The sequence below is a fragment of the Dunckerocampus dactyliophorus genome, chromosome 20 (genome assembly GCF_027744805.1).
Source record: "Dunckerocampus dactyliophorus isolate RoL2022-P2 chromosome 20, RoL_Ddac_1.1, whole genome shotgun sequence".
NCBI classification, from domain to species: Eukaryota; Metazoa; Chordata; class Actinopteri; order Syngnathiformes; family Syngnathidae; genus Dunckerocampus; species Dunckerocampus dactyliophorus.
Window position 1 is genome coordinate 10,644,127 of NC_072838.1, and position 18,896 is coordinate 10,663,022.

The 18,896-nt window shown below is 41.7% G+C and overlaps 2 protein-coding genes across 4 annotated transcripts; both read right to left on the minus strand.

Moving 5' to 3' along the window:
• Window positions 1–1,471: 1,471 nt before the first annotated feature.
• On the minus strand, window positions 1,472–10,338 carry LOC129173487 (probable ATP-dependent RNA helicase ddx6). Of its 3 annotated transcripts, none has more exons than XM_054764469.1 (13): window positions 10,161–10,338; window positions 8,403–9,463; window positions 8,218–8,322; window positions 7,917–8,046; window positions 7,675–7,821; window positions 6,725–6,819; window positions 6,505–6,627; window positions 4,813–4,941; window positions 4,579–4,695; window positions 4,381–4,444; window positions 4,191–4,292; window positions 3,885–4,104; window positions 1,472–2,715 (listed from the first exon to the last, which is right to left on the minus strand). In XM_054764469.1, exons 2-12 carry the CDS (start codon window positions 8,643–8,645, stop codon window positions 3,890–3,892), a joined length of 1,470 nt encoding a protein of 489 aa, XP_054620444.1. In that variant the 5' UTR covers window positions 8,646–9,463; window positions 10,161–10,338; the 3' UTR covers window positions 1,472–2,715; window positions 3,885–3,889. The 3 variants fall into 3 exon arrangements, with proteins under 3 accessions (XP_054620444.1, XP_054620443.1, XP_054620442.1); XM_054764468.1 differs by having other exon boundaries at window positions 1,472–2,737; XM_054764467.1 differs by having other exon boundaries at window positions 1,472–2,720; window positions 10,161–10,337.
• A 448-nt stretch (window positions 10,339–10,786) lies between these two features.
• On the minus strand, window positions 10,787–18,532 carry lipea (lipase, hormone-sensitive a). The gene is made up of 11 exons (XM_054764579.1): window positions 18,393–18,532; window positions 16,042–16,289; window positions 15,107–15,391; window positions 14,938–15,028; window positions 14,723–14,868; window positions 14,453–14,638; window positions 13,569–13,721; window positions 13,327–13,471; window positions 12,948–13,175; window positions 12,285–12,679; window positions 10,787–11,484 (listed from the first exon to the last, which is right to left on the minus strand). The coding sequence occupies exons 1-11, from the start codon at window positions 18,496–18,498 to the stop codon at window positions 11,290–11,292; spliced, it is 2,178 nt and encodes a 725-aa protein (XP_054620554.1). The 5' UTR covers window positions 18,499–18,532; the 3' UTR covers window positions 10,787–11,289.
• Window positions 18,533–18,896: the final 364 nt, after the last annotated feature.

Sequence of the window (18,896 nt, forward strand, 5' to 3'; positions counted from 1 at the left end):
CGACATATTTGCCAGGCAATTCAGAATCATGTTACCACTCTGTGTGTGTTGTGGAGTAACGCTCAAAACCAATTAAACTCTTAATATTCTTGCTGCAGGAACTTCAGTAGTAAATGTATTCTTGGCTTACAACAAGTCTAGAGTTTAACAATTAATTTTCCCTGAAGCATGGCTGGGTCTACATTAGTGCTTCAGCTGCAGAAAGAAATATTAGCCTTATTAACCTTTGTCATTAATCGCCTATTGCCAAATTGTACCTGAAGCAGCAATCATTAAATTGCAATTTTGTGCCCATTTACTCAACAGGCTGTGTACACCTGACCCGATGGGGCAAGTGCACGTACACACACACACACACACACACAAACATGAAATGTCTTTCAATCAGATGACAAAAACAAGCATACCAGCCAACATTCATAACTGCATTCGAATTGACCTCCATTGTGACCACTGGCTAGGTTATGAGATTATCTTAATGCAAGCTGCACATATTAATTGTTGACGTAAGGGCAGGGGGACAAAACAAATCAAAATGCAAACAAACAAAGAAGAAACCCAGCTTTCAATTACGTTACATTTAAAAAAAGAAAAGGCCTGGGAGAAAAATCTGTGGGTCACAGTGGAGGTCATGGAATGAAAACAAATGTTTGGGGAAAATAAAACTTTTGCCATTGGAGTTGGAGGATGGGAGTCACCCCAGCCAATGTAAAGACTCTTCACTCAGATTTAAGACATTGTGTATCACAAAATGCAACATGTTTGCACGTGAAAGTTGAGGGGGGAAAAAAACCCAACAGACTCTTACATTTACATGCAACCTCAAACTGACAACAGGACTGATCTTTTTTTTGTATTTTTTTAACATGTACAACCGAGCAGGTTGTAAAGGAAGATAGTACAGTCAGTCCAGTGCAGTTGAAGATGTATACAAATGTGATTCCACACAAACACACCCAGTCACACATTCAGTCTCTCATTCACATCACACCTTTGCAGGCATAATACACATCAAGCGTTCCAATTTCCTTTTTTTTTTTTGGTTTTGCTTCAGTGTAAATCCTGAAAATGCATTTGAACAAAAAAAAATTCAAAATAAAAACAAGCGCTTTTGCCCAGGTACCCAAACCAAAGTTTTCTTTTTTTCTTTTTTTTTTTTTAAATTGTAAACAAAAATGTATCATCCATCACCTGAACAGGTTCGAGATGTTTGCAGATATTAAATGCTTTCCGGTAATTTTGCTTCAAAACTTGAAAAAAAAGGATATCTAATATGGTGTGTACTTTTGAAGGGAAACAATTTGAAAATCAATTGGTCCATCATTTTACTGGACATTATAAAGTACTAACCCACCCAAACCCAGTGCTTAAGTCCCAGTACTGACTCACAGCTGAAAGAAACATAAAACAAATCTTTGAAAAAGCAAAAATTATCTTTTTTTTTCTTTTTTTTTTGTCTTGGTTAAGAGAGGACCCCAAAAAAATTAAAAAAAAAAAAAGTCACAGCTGCCTCTTCAAAGATGCTACAATTTTGCTTTCAAATCCAGAGACCCATCCACTCCTTATTGTACAGATAACCCTCTCCTTATCAAAAGACTAAAAATAAGAACATCGTATGGGTGCAGCTGCAGAGATCAAGCTGAAATAAGGGCCCGTAATACAACTGAAGCAAAGCACGCCCTTCAACTGCAACAGCAGCAATCGGTGCTTGGCAGCAGTCAGCAAATACATTCACCTACTTCGGTTTGTCACGCTGGGACTTTAATGGAAAAAAAAAAAAAAAAAAAAAACTTCTTCAGAGCTGCAGAAAAGGTAATAAAGCAATTAATTCTTGAGTGTCCATATTGCAAATGGAAAGCATAAACAGATGGGAGAAAGAAAATAACAGAAAGATAAACTACTGCTTTGCACCAACATCCCTAATTATCCTGTGTAGCTTAACATTCTGCAATCAAGACTGTTCTGAACCGGTCTTGGATGCATTGTCTTGTGTTTTGGGTGAGTGATTTTATTTGTATTTTTTTACCTGCCATAGTTTTCTTTTTCTGAATGTGTGAGATCCTGACAGCAAGGAGTACAAAGTAACAGCAGAAGGCCGCAATGAAACTGAAACGTTGTTATGATAGGTATCACTTGAATGGGTCAAAACAGTCACGTACTATTGAAGTAAAACTGCCGCTTTTATTGCAACATTTGCATTTCATAAAACGGTTCATGTTAAGGAGTTTTGACACATCTCATGGAAAGATATTGTTGCATAATGGATGTGTTAAAAGTCAATGAGCTATTATTTCATTCTTATTTGCGCGACAGGCTATGAAAAAATGCATGGAAGGAAGTAAGGCACTTAAGTGGTAACAACAGTGTACTGAACGATGGCTGGTGTTTTGACACTTAAGAGACTGACCGTGCTTGCTTGTCAATCTCTAAGAATGACAGGTTCATAACAGATTTGATCAGATTTTGCATGACAAAGCCCTCCAACCAGTTGGTTTCAGCAAAAAAAAAATTCTTGCAGCACACAAGGATCACTTTGGAGTGGATGCAAATCAAGATAGTTCCAATTTCCGTCACAGACTTCTGATGAAAAGCAAAGACAATGTAAGAAAACAAAAACAAAATTAAACGCCTTCACAGCCATTTAGTGGGCTGTGAAAACAATTGTAATGTTGAAGAGGTGCCTGAAGCCTGTGTGCAAAAGCCCGGTGAGTCCTGCTGTCCTGGATGGAAGACACAGCTTTATTCACAAAGATGCTTCTTGTGGTTTGCATACAAAAAAAGAGACCAGGGCCCGTGTTCACAAAGCTTCGCAGAGTCATCTCAGAAAGCTTACTAGGACTCCGCTTCAAAACGTACCTCTTTCATGCACCCATTATATTGCTATGCTTATTGTTTCTGTATGTTTACTGACCATGCTGGTAATTTTACCACTTAATGTATTTGATATTAATGGTGGACGCAGAGTTGGGAATGAGGTCCTGCCCCAGGCAGAGGATGTCAAGTAGCTCGGGGTCTTGTTCACGGGTGAGGGACGGTTGGAGCGTGATCGGCGCAGAGTCTGCAGTAATGCGGCCATTGTACCGGACCGTCGTGAGCCGGAAGGTAAAGCCCTCAATTTACTGGTCGATCTATGTTCCCAGCCTCACCTATGGTCATGAGTTTTGGGTCGTGACCGGAAGAACAAGAATGCGGATACAAGCGGCTGAAATGAGTTTCCTCCGTAGGGTGGCTGGACTCACCCTAAGAGGGTGAGGAGCTCAGTCATCCGGGAGGGGCTCAGAGTAGAGCCACTGCTCCTTCACATCGAGAGAAGCCAGTTGAGGTGGCTTGGGCATCTAGTCCAGATTGCGTCCCAGACGATTCCCTGGTGAGGTGATCTGGGCATCCCCAGCTGGGGAGAAGGCCAGGGCAGACCTAGGACACCCTGGAGGGATTATGTCTCACAGCTGGCCTGGGAACGCCTTGGTGTTCTCCCGGTGGAACTGGACGAGTTGGCCGCACACCGGGAAGTCTGGGCTTCCCAACTGAGACTGCTGCCCCCGCGACCCAGAACCGGATAAAGGAAAATGGATGGGTGGACGCAGACGCAGACTCAGCAGTCAGCCATTCCTGTGATTGCTGACTCTTAGGCTTCTAAAAGTCCTCCTCCCAGCTCCTAACATTTTGGCGCCTTAAGAGCACTCTTAAATCCTGAGACGCTTTGTGAATAATTTATCTTAGCGAGTAAAAATTCCAAGAAAAATCTCAGAATCCGAGGAATTTAAAATTAAATTTTAATTTTAAAATTAAAATTTATCTAAGTGTGACGTCACTAAGAGCTATTTTTAGCCTTCGGATGCTTTGTGAATACGGGCCCAGGTTGTTAGTTGCTGACTTGCTCTCACCAGGTTTAGCTGCTGTCCTGCGGGCGTCCCGACTTCTCTAGGACTTCCTCCACCTCGCAGTCGGCGCTGGATGAGTGGAACTCGGCCACATAGAGGCTCTTGTCGATGCTGCTGGGAATGGGCTTGATGTCGGTCACCAGTTGGTCTTCGATGGTCTTCAGGTTAAAGCGGTCTTCTGATGTGATCAAGTTGATGGCCAAACCCAAGTGACCGAACCTCCCTGAAAATGTAACAAAGACAACTCAACAAATAGTGGAACTATACAGTACTACCACAGCAGCAAAGTTCAGGTAGTGATCCACGTACCTGATCTTCCAATACGATGGAGGTATGTCTCTGCATTCTTCGGGAAGTCAAAGTTGATGACCACATTCACGGCCTGAATATCTATACCCCGAGTGAAGAGATCTATGGGAGAAGAGTTTGGGGATTATTTATCCCAATTAATTGATTGGTGTTTAAAGTTTGTCACAAAAGATGAGGGTTTACGGCTTACCAGTGCACACCAGGTTTCTGCACAATCCATTTCTGAAGTCATGGAACACACGGTTTCTATATTCCTGATGACATGACACACACTTTATTATTCCTGCCATTCAAATCTGGAGTATAACATGATAGTTGACCAAAAAAAGGCAAGACAGAGAAAAAATGTGATGAGAAAAAAAAGAACATTAGTCCTAATTGTGCTGACCTGCATCATCTTGGCATGAATGTAGAAACAAGAGTAGCCCAGCTGCGTGATCTTCTTGGCTAAGAGCTCCACCCGTTGGGTGGAGTTACAGAAGATGATCGACTGGTTGATCTGAAGCTGCAAAATATATGATGATAGTACTTTTATGCACATGTTGCATCTTGCTGTTTGTTTAGGTGACTGTGAAGACAGCAAATGGAGCTGAAAAGATTGCATGGATTCAATGCAATTTACCCTGGAGAAGAGAGTGTTGAGGCAGTGCACTTTCTGTCTTTCTGTGACGTAGGCATAATACTGAGTGATGCCCTTCAGAGTCAGCTCCTCCATCAGATTGATCTCGTATGGTTTCTGCAGGTGCTTGGCCTAAAGGAAACACAGAGTGGGATTTAAGATTTAAGAGAATAATCCAACTGCAGTTTTGCCAACAACAAAAAATGTTGCACCCAAAGTAAGTGTAAAGCTGTCCTTGAACCATTTAGAGTAGATGCGTGGCTTTGGGATCTTTTGAAAGCTAACGCGTTGATTTTTTTTCTCCAGAACTGTGAGAATCTGTCTCTGTGCTACCGACACGAAAAAGTACGAATTTAAAATACACTGCAAAACATGCCTTCAAAATAACTACTTTGGACTGGAAAACATAATGGGAGCATAGCTCTTTACCTAATCCCGTTTTATATTTGACAATCATACTAGCAAAACGTTGTATCTTACAGACGTTTAATCGGGCATTGCCAAGATGTGCCATTTGAACACCCTTGATCACACTAACTGACTAACAGGTCTTCAGTAACTCTATGCAAAAAAAGCTGCATGGCTTCCTGGCACTGTAGCTCGTCTTTCAACACTGTTTTGTCATAATTGTTTGTGAAATAAAAACACAAAAAACTTAAAAAAAAAAAAAATGGTGCAATGTTGATGAGCCATTGGCGCACAATCCAATTTTCGTTTGCTCTGTTAAGCAGCATTTCTTTGCTTTTATGACAAAAGCCCACCAATCAAGTAATCAACCAACATAATTTCTTGGCTATTCAATGCGATGCGTCAACTTGAAGAATTGATGTAATTGGCCCTAGCTACCGCATCTTCTGGACTATAGTCGCTTCGGAGTACAAGTCGCAGGACCAGCCAACCATGGGAAAAAAGTGACATATAGTCTGGAAAATACGGCACGTACATTAGAAAAGGGGCTGGTATTTTTTTGTGAGTTCATTGGTTAGGTAGCACGATGTGGCTAATGCATCCATGCTAGCCAAATTTACAATCCATAATGTGTAAAGAAGTTTTAAGAGTACTTGCCCCTATTTTTTTCTATTTCGTCTAAAAAAAAAAAAAAAGAGAAAGTTATTATTGCTTGTGATGCTCCAGCGTCACGGTGTGGGCAACGGCACCTGGCAACCTGAACCCGGCAAAATGCAACAAAATGCGTACCTGAGAGCAGCACAGTGTACTTAACTGTAGTCAAGGGTCAAAATGTGTGCCATGTATGAAAAATGCGTACATGTTAGGTGGTCTGCATTCACTGGACCATTGCAAACGTAGCAGAATGATGTCCTGGAATGGTGTACAGCAGTTGAATCTCAGCAAATGAAGCTGTCCAATGATGTATAATATGCTTAGTCACGCAAATAGAGACCAAAAAATAGCAGACGCTGGCGGCCAAGGTTGGGGTTAAACTCAACAAGACAAATAAGAAGTGCATTGCCGCATGAGACTGCAAAGGACATTAGCTGTCTAACTATCCAAACAATTAATCCTGTAACTGCGGGTGCAGCAGGCAAAGACAGCCTTTGAGGACCATACAACAAGCAAACAAACAAGACTGCAAGCAGAGAGTGAACAGCTTGTTTGCCGAGCAAAACTATTTAGTGCCAACTGGCCCTGAGCCATCTGGATGGCTGAGTGGTGAAGCAATTGAAGACTGCTCACCATGAATTTTTGCACACTGATTGGGAAGGTTGCAGAGTAGAGAAGGATCTGCCTGTTCTTGGCCAGAAAGCTGATGATATCCTCGATGAGCACCACAAAATCCTGAGACAGCAGTTTATCAGCCTAGGAGAGGCAATTCAAAATGATCTTTAAAAAAACAAAGGCCTGAAAATAAACATATTTTGGCAAGATGGTGTTTTGTTCGATACTGTGTGCATACCTCATCCATCACCATCATTTGGACTTTATCCACCTTTGCCACTCCTTTCTTTATCAAATCCAGAATCCTACCAGGTGTGGCAATGACCACGTGCACTAACAGGGAAAGTACACACACAAGAAAAATTGTAAATACACTCAAATGTTTCCAAATCTGAAGATACAGATGTACAGCGTTCCCTCGCTACATCGTAGTTCACCTTTCACGGACTGTTTTTTGCGCTTTACATTTTTTACAGCATGTGAACGTGCATTGTGTTATGCGTCCTGATTGGCTAAGGGAGAACCCACGCATGGTGCTCTGCGCCCTGACTGGCTAAGGGACTGGAAACCATTGTCAATCAATCTCCTCCGTGCTTTCCTGTGCAGTACAGAAAGCATTTGGCTTGCCAAATGTACATAAATGTTCGATCGCTAGCAGTGTGACTCTGAAGTGCTGTATGTTTGCAATATTTATCCCCGACAACATCCACAATGTTGATGAAATGTTGTGCACTGTCAAAGGCACCTGCGGTCACACCCAAAGGGCAGAGGAGGATGTTAACCAAAAAGTTATACTGGACGAGGAGGAGGAAAACACGACGGACGAAGAGGCACGGTCAGAGGAGCTAAATACGCGTGGGTCACTTAATAATTTCTTGTGTCCAACCTCGTAGTTTGATCATTAAAATTCAAACGAAGGTTTGAACTTTTATAAGTGTTTAAATAAGAGAAATGTGAGAAAATGTTAATGCCTGTATGAGAAAAGTGTAAAATGAGGGGGTTTACAGCCTTAAAACATATATAATAACTGTAAAAAAAAATCAAGTTGGCTACTTCGCGGATTTCACTTATTGCGGGCTATTTTGGGAACCTATCCCCCGCGATAAACGAGGGAACGCTGTAGTTCGATTTGAGTCTGTGGTATCTGTCACTGAATAGGGAGCAAAGCAAGCAAGCACGCGGACTCACCAGTCTCATCCAGGCGCATGATGTCATCTCGTAGGTTGGTTCCCCCGGTGGTGGCCATGACTTTGACTCCTCCCATGTGTTTGCTGATTTGAATGCTGATCTGGCTCACCTGCAGTGCCAACTCTCGAGTAGGCACTACTACCATCGCTGAGGGGTAAAAAATGTCCAAAAAAAACGAGTGTAAAGTAACACATTTTACAAATGCAATAAAATGTAGGACCTGGGAACTGTATTGGCCTCACCCTGGATATGGTCCTTTTTGAGGTCTATCCTTTCCAGCAATGGGATGAGATAGGCGCCGCTTTTTCCGGTTCCATTCTTAGCCCGGGCCAAAATATCCCTTCCAGACAAGGCAATGGGAATACTCTCCTCCTACAAAGAATTGCAACTTGTGAGCAGAACAAACGAATGTCTTCTGATCGAGGCAATGCTTCTTATTTCGTATGAACGGGGGGAAAAAAAACCTATGAATGACATGCTGCAGAAAACCCCATAATAGTTTAGTCTATCCTTGATCGGGCAAAGTATGATTATTAATCATACCTGCACTGGAGATGGTTTCTCCCAGCCCATCTCAAAAATGCCCATCAAAAGCTCTCGTTTCAGGCAGTAATCCTCAAATTCATTCCCCTTAGTGCTCGTCACATCCTGGGAAAGAAAACCCACACAATGATAAAGACGACAAGTGTGTTTACGGTTACAGGCAATAGTTCAAAAGTTTCACTCACTGAGGTTTTGACCCTGTTGTCTTTGGGAGGGAGCTGTAGGCTCTTTTTCCAGTCGTCCCCAAATTTAATGCCCCCTCCTTCTTGAGACGCACCACCTGGTTTCTGGAGAGCACCCAATCCCTTTCCTTGAATTGCGGGTCCTGGCTGGACTGAAGCTGGTTTGGTCTGTCCTCTGAGCTGCCCATTCTGCTTGTTCAGTCCCATAACGAGTGGGCCAACGTTTTCTGTTCTGGCCACTGCCATTGTTTTTTCTATTTTCTTTGCTTGTTGTTTTGCTGCTGTTGTTTTTTTTAAACAATCTTCTCTCAAGATAATTAAGATATTTGCCTCTTAGATTGTTCTTCCTAAAAATGAACTTCAAAAAAGGTAAAAAAATATTAATAAAGCATTAACAAACAATATTTTCTATGAAGCCAATAGCTTTTACATCAGCAGTCAATTGGTAGTATTTACATATACACACACACACGTACGTGCAGTTCGGTCCCCTTAAAAAAGAGTGACTGACGTACAAGAAGCGCAAAAGACAATTTTGTACACAAGAAACTCTTCAAAATGAAGAGAAATTTGCATTGATATGCATGAATATACTTGCTCACAATATAGAAAATTATATGTGAACAAGTATAAAATGTGGTGCAAGTCCTGAAACAGAACAACTAAGGCAATCTCTGTACTTTAGGAATAGGTTCTTCAATATAATCCTAATTAACACATCTGTTTAACAGTATTTCCTCTGCTTTTTTTAATCCACAATATTTACTCGGTGTCCGTCTTCTTGGGAAAATAAGATGTCTGGTTTTGTACAAGTCTTTCCCAAAAATGGTGTGTTCTTCAGTTTATTACCATCAGATGTGTTCTCAAATACAAGGGAGATCGAGTCCAAAGCCAAAAAGCTTTCCACCCCTTCTAGTCCACACTGTGCGCTTCCCAACTGCTTCAGCTGGTTGACCTTTCTTGCCGGGACACCTCAGGTTTGGAGGTCAATTTGTGTCGAGTGGGAGTGTGACTGTAACCAGTGTGCTTCCCACTCAAGCTAGCCAACAGCTCAAATGTGCCACCTGAAAAAGATACCCAAACCGAACTTTTTGAAATGTACAAAAATTCATTTAACCATTGCGACGTCAAATTCAGTTTAAAATTTAGCTTGGGTGAAGATTATATACTTACATATACATTATAATTAAAATTAAACTATTTTAATCGATTTGACTTCATGTTTTGTTTTAATTTTACTCATAAGATATTTCAGACGCGCCATCCTCGTAGACCTAATAAAGGCTTGAGAAAAAACAAAGATAGAAATGTCTGATTTTCAAAAGTTTCTAGGTGGCTATCGTTTTTTACATCCCGAACAGTTAACCAATTAATGTTAGGGCATTACTGTTATGATTAATGTAAGTAAATATCTCATACAAGGTGACAAGGTGGTGCACAATAGTTAGCAAAGACATTATCCAATGTTTGACGTTTACACCAAGCTAACCCGTAGCTAAACGATAGCTCTAAGCAATTGCAAAATCCGATTTGGACTATACAGTGAAATGAAGACACTGTGTGTAACAATAAAAACAAATTATTTCGATTTCGTTTTTGTGATTCGCATTACACTGCTAACTGCCTTAGTAAATGCAATTAAATGTCTCGCCAGGCTAAAGCCCCACTTCGCATAGGAGCTAACGTTAGCTGCAAGCTAACCAGCTCGCCTCAACTCGGTTGTTTTGAAATTAGACGGGTCGTAAAAACAACAAAACTTACCTGTGTTCTCCGTTATTTCACACGAGAGATACAATTTCACGTTGTTTTCAAATTAGGATGTTACAAGGAGCTATAATAACCGAAATATACTTCAAATAAATCGCGTCTATTGTGTTTTTCCTTTAAATCAACATGGTCGCCTTCTTCTTCGTCTTCTTTTCCATCGTGCCTCCCAAATGCTTGTTTATCATGCGTTTGATAATGCGACGCTACTGCCACCTGCCGTCAGGGATTATTACTGCACCATGACGTGTACGACAACATTCTGCCAAGTCTTGCAAAGTAAAAATGCGAAGCCAACACAAAATAATCCAAATAACGTGAACGAATCGAAGGGGGTTACATGTGGAAATATTATGAGGTATGATAGGCTGTACTACATTACAACATATGACACTATTAAATCCAAGTTGGATATAATAGCCTGCGTAGCACTGAAAGTAGCCCTGCGATTGGCTGGCGACCAGTCGAGGGTGTAACCCGCCTCTTGCCCAAAGTCAGCGGGGATAGGCTCCGGGATAACCCCGCGATCCTAGTGAGGAAAAGCGTCATACAAAATGAATGGAGGGAAAGTAGCCCTTGTATTCTTGTACAACAGTAATCACACATGAGACCCAGTAACTGTTGCATTTTTTTTAATTTGATTCCCAGATACTTAAATACTACTGCGTAATAAATATTAAGAAATATTTACAGAATACCATGCTGCTGAGCAGTTCAAGGCGAATTACTCCCTTTAATGTTGTAAAGAAGCGTATTCAAATGTTACATAATGAAACAGTTAATCTGTAAACTGGCGTGTGCATAAACCATTAACCCTGATATAGAAAGATAGTGTCTTCCATAGACACGATAAAGCGTCAAGGCACAACAATTCCAACAGCTGCAGCTTTAGTGCAGCACATACAGTCTGCAATGCTCTAAAAGCATCTCTGATCTGAGCCTAGAGCACACAACAATTTCCGTTATTTTAAATAAAATGAACACTAAAAAGTGCATTTTGTCTTTCTTTCACTCTATGTGCTACTCTATGCTTTTCCCCTAAGAAAACCCCCCACTAAATGGTTGAAATCCCACTGATAAATCACTTTGTGTCTCTTCCAGTGTTCTTAGCACTGTTTCTCGCACTTTATTGCTGAAAAACTTCCCTCATTTTCGTCAAGCAGACTTCAACGGCAACTTCTGTCTCCTTGGAGAGCTGAGCCAGGCTGAGGAAGCCATGAGGGAGGTCCTCCACCACCGTCAGGCTCACGGGCTGGCCCATGTCTCGCAGCTTCTTGGCAAACATTACAGAGTCGTCCAGTAAGGCATCCAGAGCGGAAGCCTGTGCAGACAAAAAAACACAAGTTGGTTTATGATATGTTATGAAGAATGCTGGACATTGACAATTACTGTAGTATAAGCTACTGTGTTTACCATTTTACAGTTGGGCCACTTTTTACAATTCTATTTTAGAAATCCGTTAATAATTATGACATAAATTTTTCATTAATAACTTATAAAATTTTTTTAATTGGATTTGACAAAAAAGTAAGGTTTTCTGTCAATAAGATAAACAAATACATTTAGCAAGAAAGATTGTCTTTTTGATTTTAAAAAATATATTTTTTTAATATTGTTTTTGTTAGTAATATTTAGTTTTTACTTTAATATACAGTATTATTTTATTATTTACTGTAAATGTAACGGCAAATGTTTATTAAATTATTGTAAAAATATGTTTTAAATATTACATTTTTAATATTTTAGTAAAAATACTTTATATTAAAATATTTACTTATTTAAATATATTTATATTAAGTAAAAAAATTACAGCATACATATAAAAATACAATACAAATATAATTTTACAATAGTATAAAAGTAAAATAATGAAAAATAAAGCTTAAAAAAGTAAAGACAAAATGAATATTAATAACAAAATTACAATATATGTATCATTTAAAAAAATGAAAATAAGTGTCCTTTTGACATGCATGATTTCAAGGCTTGCATGGGCCACATAAAATCCTATGGCGGGCCAAATCCGGCCCCCGGGCCTTGAGTTTGACACCTGTGCTGTAGAGGATCATGAGCAGCATCACAATATCCAGCAAAACAGTAATTGAAAGCTTCCCCTCTCACCACTATGTGAACAGGCGGCAGGCCGCGCAGCAGGCTTTCAGGAGCCAGGAGCGGTGATACAAACGGGTTCCTGATGATGGGGCAGGTTATGGGCTGAACAAACGCGAGGCATTGGGAGCGCAGGGGCTCAAAGCCATCTGGGTAATCCAGATGACCTTGTGAGTTCGTGGGTGATGAGTTGTGGTTTAACATCCTGCGTGTGTCCGTGATTCTAGACTCTTTATGCCTTGATGACTGTAAGCGGGTGACACTTGTGGGCTGCATGGGGTCCAGTAAGGACTGGAGCCAGTTGGCGGCTCCCTGAGTGAGGTCATTGAGCAGTGTGGTGGTGTCTCTGCCCAGAGCGCTCAGACTGTTGTCTCCCACAGCAGCCTGCACCACCTGTGAGTCTACACCTGGTCGGGATAGGATGTGAAAGAACAAAAACAAACAAACAATAAATTAGGTCCCATTTTTGACCCAAAATATATGAAATAATTACCCTCATCTCATCATTGTAGATGAAGGCAACGTGTTTTTGATGTTGCCTTGTCTGTCCTTATACCCACATGATCAAGTTTGCACACAAATACATTTTCTATTTTCTTTTCCGGTGTCATCACAAAGTCCTCTCGGGTTAAATGATGTGTGAAAGAGCATACACCTAATGCCGAACATGCCTACCTGCATAGGCGTTGAGGCACTTTGCAAGCACACCCAAAGGTAAAAGTGGGTCAATGAGTGTGAGCAGGCGCGAGGGCGAGGCGTCTGTGGTGAGCAAGGTGGCGGGGTAGGCCACCATGATGCCGTCAGGGACACGGATGCCGCATGTCATGGCCTTCATGGACACAGTGATGCAGAGGTTGCCCCCAGCGCTGTCTCCTGCCAGACAGACTCGCTCTGCTGTGGAACCTTGGACATAGAGGTAGAAGAAGAATAAAAAACAGACACTCCAAAACCTTGTAGAAAGTCCTCCCAGATGAGTCAAAACTGTTCTTTTTAGTTCCAGAGTGTCCATCGATACTTGGCCAACTATAGCTGACGACCCCTGTCATACACTAACCAAGCAGGTGGCAGTTTTTCAAAGCCCAGCAGTAAGCGTAGAAACATTCCTCTAGAGCTCTGGGAAAGGGCGCTTCAGGTGACAGAGAGTAGTCCACAGAGAGGACGGGAACATTCAACTGCTTCGACCAGCTTCGCAGATAATTCTGATTGACAAGAGAAAAAGAGGGGAGAAAGAGCTTTCACTGCTGTGTAGCGAGAATAGTGTAAATAAAGAAATGAGACACCCAGAATGCGGCATACTTCGTGTGACCTTGAAGTCTGGGCCACGAAGCCTCCTCCGTGGAAGTGGATGAGCAGGCACGGGGATTGAGGTTGGCTGTGCACCCACGGGAGACGAGAGGCAGAGACAGGGGGAGGATCAATGCTTGAAAAAGACAACAGCTCCTCACTGTCCTGCAAAAAAAACCAACAAAAACCCCCCCCCCACACACACACAAGGTGCTCAAGGTATTGTACAGGTATCTAATTACATATTAAGTATCCAACCACCATTAGCATAACAACAGAGAAAAGCGCACAGGTGGTCCTGCACTACGTACGAGTTAAGTATACTGGAGGTTCCTAGATTGTGATGTAACTCGGGTTTTGGTATAAATTGGATCTTACACCTCAATTAACTCCTTAGTCACTCACATCGTACACAGAACACAGGAAGGACAGAAAATACAGTAATAGAACACTAACTACAAGTACAAGAATGAAATGAACAGTAATCAAAAATACTAGCAACCTTTCCATGTTAATAACAAGACCACTACACTGCTTGGTTATTACAGTCGCTTTCACAGGATCAGCGACCTGGCAGTCATGTGTAGTGTTAAATAGCTTTGTTATTTCCTACCATCTTTGAACGTGACAAGAGTCCTGACTGTGTGTGTGGCTGCGTGCAGGGAGGACAGCTGACTTTGCAGATGTTGTTTTGGTGCGGTTTGACCAACACTAGCCTGTTTTGTTTGGCAATAAGAGATTGTCGTCGTCCTTACAACGTAAAGGTAGACATTACAATACGATCTTTATCCTTAATTATGGTCGCGACAGTCCAGTGTTGAGACTAGCGTGGCTGCGCGTGAACTGCACATAGTGTATTCTTCCCACCTGTGCATGTGCTTTACAACTTACTTTACCTGTCCTTGCCGAATCTCGTGGGATATCAGACGCAAGTGAACTGGCCCGGGGCCCCAGTGAGCCAGTGGAGGTGACACATTAGCAAACAGACTGGGGTCAGACACCAGGGGGAGGCGTAAAGGGACAGGGGGCAGCGTCAGAGTCAGGTTCACCTGTACAGGGTAAGAGGCTATTCTGCTGAAACCCTGAGGACAGAGCAGGTAACGTCAAAACAATACATGGTCCGAGGTGAAAAAAGAAAAAAAAAATGAACATTTGACCCTGCCTACTGTTAAAAATCCTGACTCTGTGACATTCCAGAATGACTTCCAAAACTGCATGTCGAGGTTTTGAGTGATGCGTTCAAACTCTGCGCCGCGCAGCTCCGGATCAATGACGTATTTTCCTGATGTGAGGAGAGACAGGGCCGCCAAACCTGACAAAACAAACCGTATTCAGACAAGCATCAGAAACAAAACCATGACAGATCAGGACCAAGACTCACCTAGACCTGATTGCTGTTTACCATATGTCTCACCATATGAGACCATGCTTATGACAACAGTCTGCAGGAATGGACGAAGACTTGGTGAAAACTGTCCAAGGAGACAACGGAACATTAAGTTAATTTTATATATTTAAAAAAATGTACGTTGTGTTTGTGCATGGCCGACCTGAAAGCCCAGGCACCGGCCATAGAAACAGGCTTTGTGCATGGAGCTGTACTCCTGCACAAATTTGTGGCTCAATTCGCGGTCTTGCAGGGAGTACAACTGGCCTAAGTCATTGTCGTTGATGAGACGCTTGGCCAGGTAGAAGAGTGAACGCAGCTGGCACAGTGCGCTGCAGTACGCCTCCATCTCTGACACGTTGTGGTCTGCTCTGAAGAAGGTGCTCCTGTGATTTGAGGCAATGTAGCGGGCCTTTTGTATGATGTGAACGAGGCAAGACAGTAAAACCTAAAAGTCACACAGACAAAAGGGACTTGATCAGAAGCAGGTGTTAGTGGATTTTTTGTGTGTCATTCTGAGATGTCATTGTTTTAGTGCTGGTTTAGTGTTTTAGAGCTCAAGGAGGTTCTAAGTATCCTGGCTCGTTATGTAACTTGTCGTTTATGAGTTTCCTATATAGCGGTTGACGTATTTTTACGCTTATATGACAGTGAAGAATGTTGCAAAGTGTGATGTCATATTTGTTCGCATTCAAAAAGTTGTCTCTACTTGCATAACTCCTTTTCAAAAGGGGTGGAAAAACTCTGTTTTGACAGTGTTCATTATGTTTTTCTATGTATGAGATTTGTATTTTGGTGCCGTCTGTCCCGTGCTGGTGAGCTAAAGACAACTTTCCACCTCTGTGGACAATAAAGGTTTATTGCATGCTATTTATTTAGCAGAATAAGAATGTAAAAATGTTACTTAAAACACCGTAGCCTGTAGTATTAATTTTTATTAAGGTTTTAGAATGGATTACTGTATTTTAATTTCCATTTCATTTGCATACCATTTGTTTTGAGTCCCGGAAAACAGATGTGCGGTACCTTGGGAGGTTCTGCGGCACTTTCAGTGTTAGGGGAACACAGAGTGCCTACATGGCCGTGAGATTTCCATACCTTGATCAGGGAGCGATACCCATTTCCTGGTGTTTGTGCATCGAAGTCGAAATGGTGGTAGACGGCAGTAAAACTGGAGACCATAGGTTCAAGGACTCGACCGTGCTCCTGAATTTGTTTCATGCACACCACCAAGCGCTGGGTAACGTCGCCGTAGAGAAGATCCGAGGGTGCAGAAAAAGCAGAAATGTTCTCTTCACACGTTTCCTCCAAGGCTGCAAACACCACTTTGAAATCCATGTCGGAGGCTGGAGATCAAGAGAGCGAGACAAGAGATTCTAATTAAGCGTAAACTTCCTTTGTGTGTGTGTGACTCTGCAGCGCACCAAAAAAAAGGACCATTAACCTTTGCGTAAACACACAGGCCGTGATGATCTTTCAGACTACAACAAAAGTCATTGCCTGGCTTTGACAGCAATCTTGTTATCTTGTTGTTTGCCGTGAAGTCTGAGGATAGCACTTTGGAACTGGGCCATTATTTGCTGACCCAAGACGGAAGACCCATTGGAGATTTTACAGTTTGCTTACTAATCTTGTATCTAAGAAATAGCATCTGTTCGAATGACCACTGCGGATTCCAAATGAATATGAACATAAATCTGGTAGAACAATACCAATTCAGCTCTTGACATGTTTCTGGAAAACCTTCAACTGAAACACAAACAACATAACATCAGCCCTGTGGGGAATACAGCCTCCAAATAGCCACAATGGAAAGAACTGTTCTCTGCCACAAAGCTCTCTTTATTTCCTTTCCGACTTCTACTACAGAAACACCAAACATAAACCAGACTTATTTTATTTTGAAGTTGCGCAGAATTACTATTGCAACAACACATCATCAGTAGGGTAAAACTAACCTGTCTCACGACGGTCTAAACCCAGCTCACGTTCCCTATTAGTGGGTGAACAATCCAACGCTTGGTGAATTCACAATGATAGGAAGAGCCAACATCGAAGGATCAAAAAGCGACATCGCTATGAACGCTTGGCCGCTTGCCCCCCCCCACCTCATTTATAATTTTGCATGGAAACAAATTAGGAACTGCACATGCTTTATTTGAGTAATGTTCCGTTTAACTGTGTGGGTGTTGTGTGTCCTTTTTATGATGTCAGCCAAAGATACGTTTAGATGAGAATGGTTTGTCAAGTAACTGGGTTGGACGAAGAAAAATAACCACATGGTTATAACACAGCGTGCCAGAAAATATAAAGGCTTTGTAGCAAGAAAAACATTAATTGTAATAAATATCTACAGTACGTGAGACACAGTAGTGGGACGTGCTTGTTTGATATAAATCCACTATTAAAATACTGATTAGTCCATCTTCTATGCTGCTTATCCTCACTAGGGTCGCGGGTATGCTGGGGCCTATCCCAGCCGACTTCGGGCGAGAGGCGGGGTGCGCCCTGGACTGGAAAACTGATTAGTGATGAGATTATTTCTTTAGGGATTAAATCAATGAAATGTTTTTTTGTATCCAGTAACAGAAGAAACATACAAACAATGCTGATAACAATTGCACCTGTTAGCATGTGGGAAAAAAGCTAACAGCACCAGTGCAGGTCAATATTTACAAAACGGTTAAATATATTTAAGTAATTATTATTTTTATCAGAGTATTAATCATATCTGTTGATGACTGTTACTGCATTATCTGTCTCCTGACAAATTACTAGAGTACTACAGAGTTACATGTATTTGCACCACATTTGCATATCTATAATGCGCCAAGAAAATGTCACTGTTATGCATAACTTGTTATTATGACAATGACAATAAGAGTATTGAGCGAGTGAGTGATATTAGTGTGATATCTTCGATATTTCAACTTTTTCCTCCTTCCAATGTGGCCCCAGTCCCCCTTCAAAATGTTTCATGTTTAATTTTATGAATGGAATATTCCCTGGGCGCCAGTGTAGAACGAGCTGAGGGCTTAAACACTTCATGACCGCCGCTGTCACTGCCAGGTATCAGTTTCCGGTCTCACCTGTTCACGCGTCACAAAACGAGATCCAAGCCTGTCAGGTAGCTTTTTTTGTTGTTGTTGTTTTGTTTTGTTTTGTTTTGTTTTTTAAACCCACCACCCTTTGTCTAAAAGCACACAATTCGTTCTGTTAAAAACGGTAAATGTTTCACCCAGTTCAGTCTTTTTTTGTCGCGCAAACTTTGCCGACAGGATCAACAAGTTTCACCTGGCCTGTTGTTTCAAGGCGCGTGAAACCGAGAAAAACACAATGGCGCCGTTGAAAAAGAGTCGCGGGAGAGTCGCACTGTATCACGGCACTATCGTTTCAAGCTGTACGTGAGCTATGTGTGGAAAAGGGAGTCCCGGCCATGCTTAACTTACCGACAGGCATGTTCTTCCTCGGAGTCGGTGAGTGACAGCCCGCCCGCAGAACGCTGGATAAGATCATGTGAGCCGCTGGCCTGCTAGCATAGCGAAGCACGCTCATTCATTACCGCTGACAAGAGTAAAGCGCAATACACATGTTTGCACCGGGGGTGGGCGGATCGATTCAAATATCGGTAGTATCGATACCAACGGTGGTATCAGTGTCGTGTCGATACTAACATGACGAGTTCGATATTTTTCAGTTCTTTTTTGTTATTGTGCCATCCGGCTTGTTACATTATTGATCGCGTTAACAAACTCAGAGTTTAAGTTATTTGCGGGCAAAAAGGATTTGAATGAGAGCCAAGAGTAGTTTTTGCTCTAGTTTACTTATTTTGCACTACAATATTGGTTTTATTTTCCTCAAACAACGTAATCAAAAGGAACATTTGTATTATTTTGTTGATGTTTTTATTTGTATTTATTTACAGTATGTTGCTGGTGCACCGACCCCAGCGG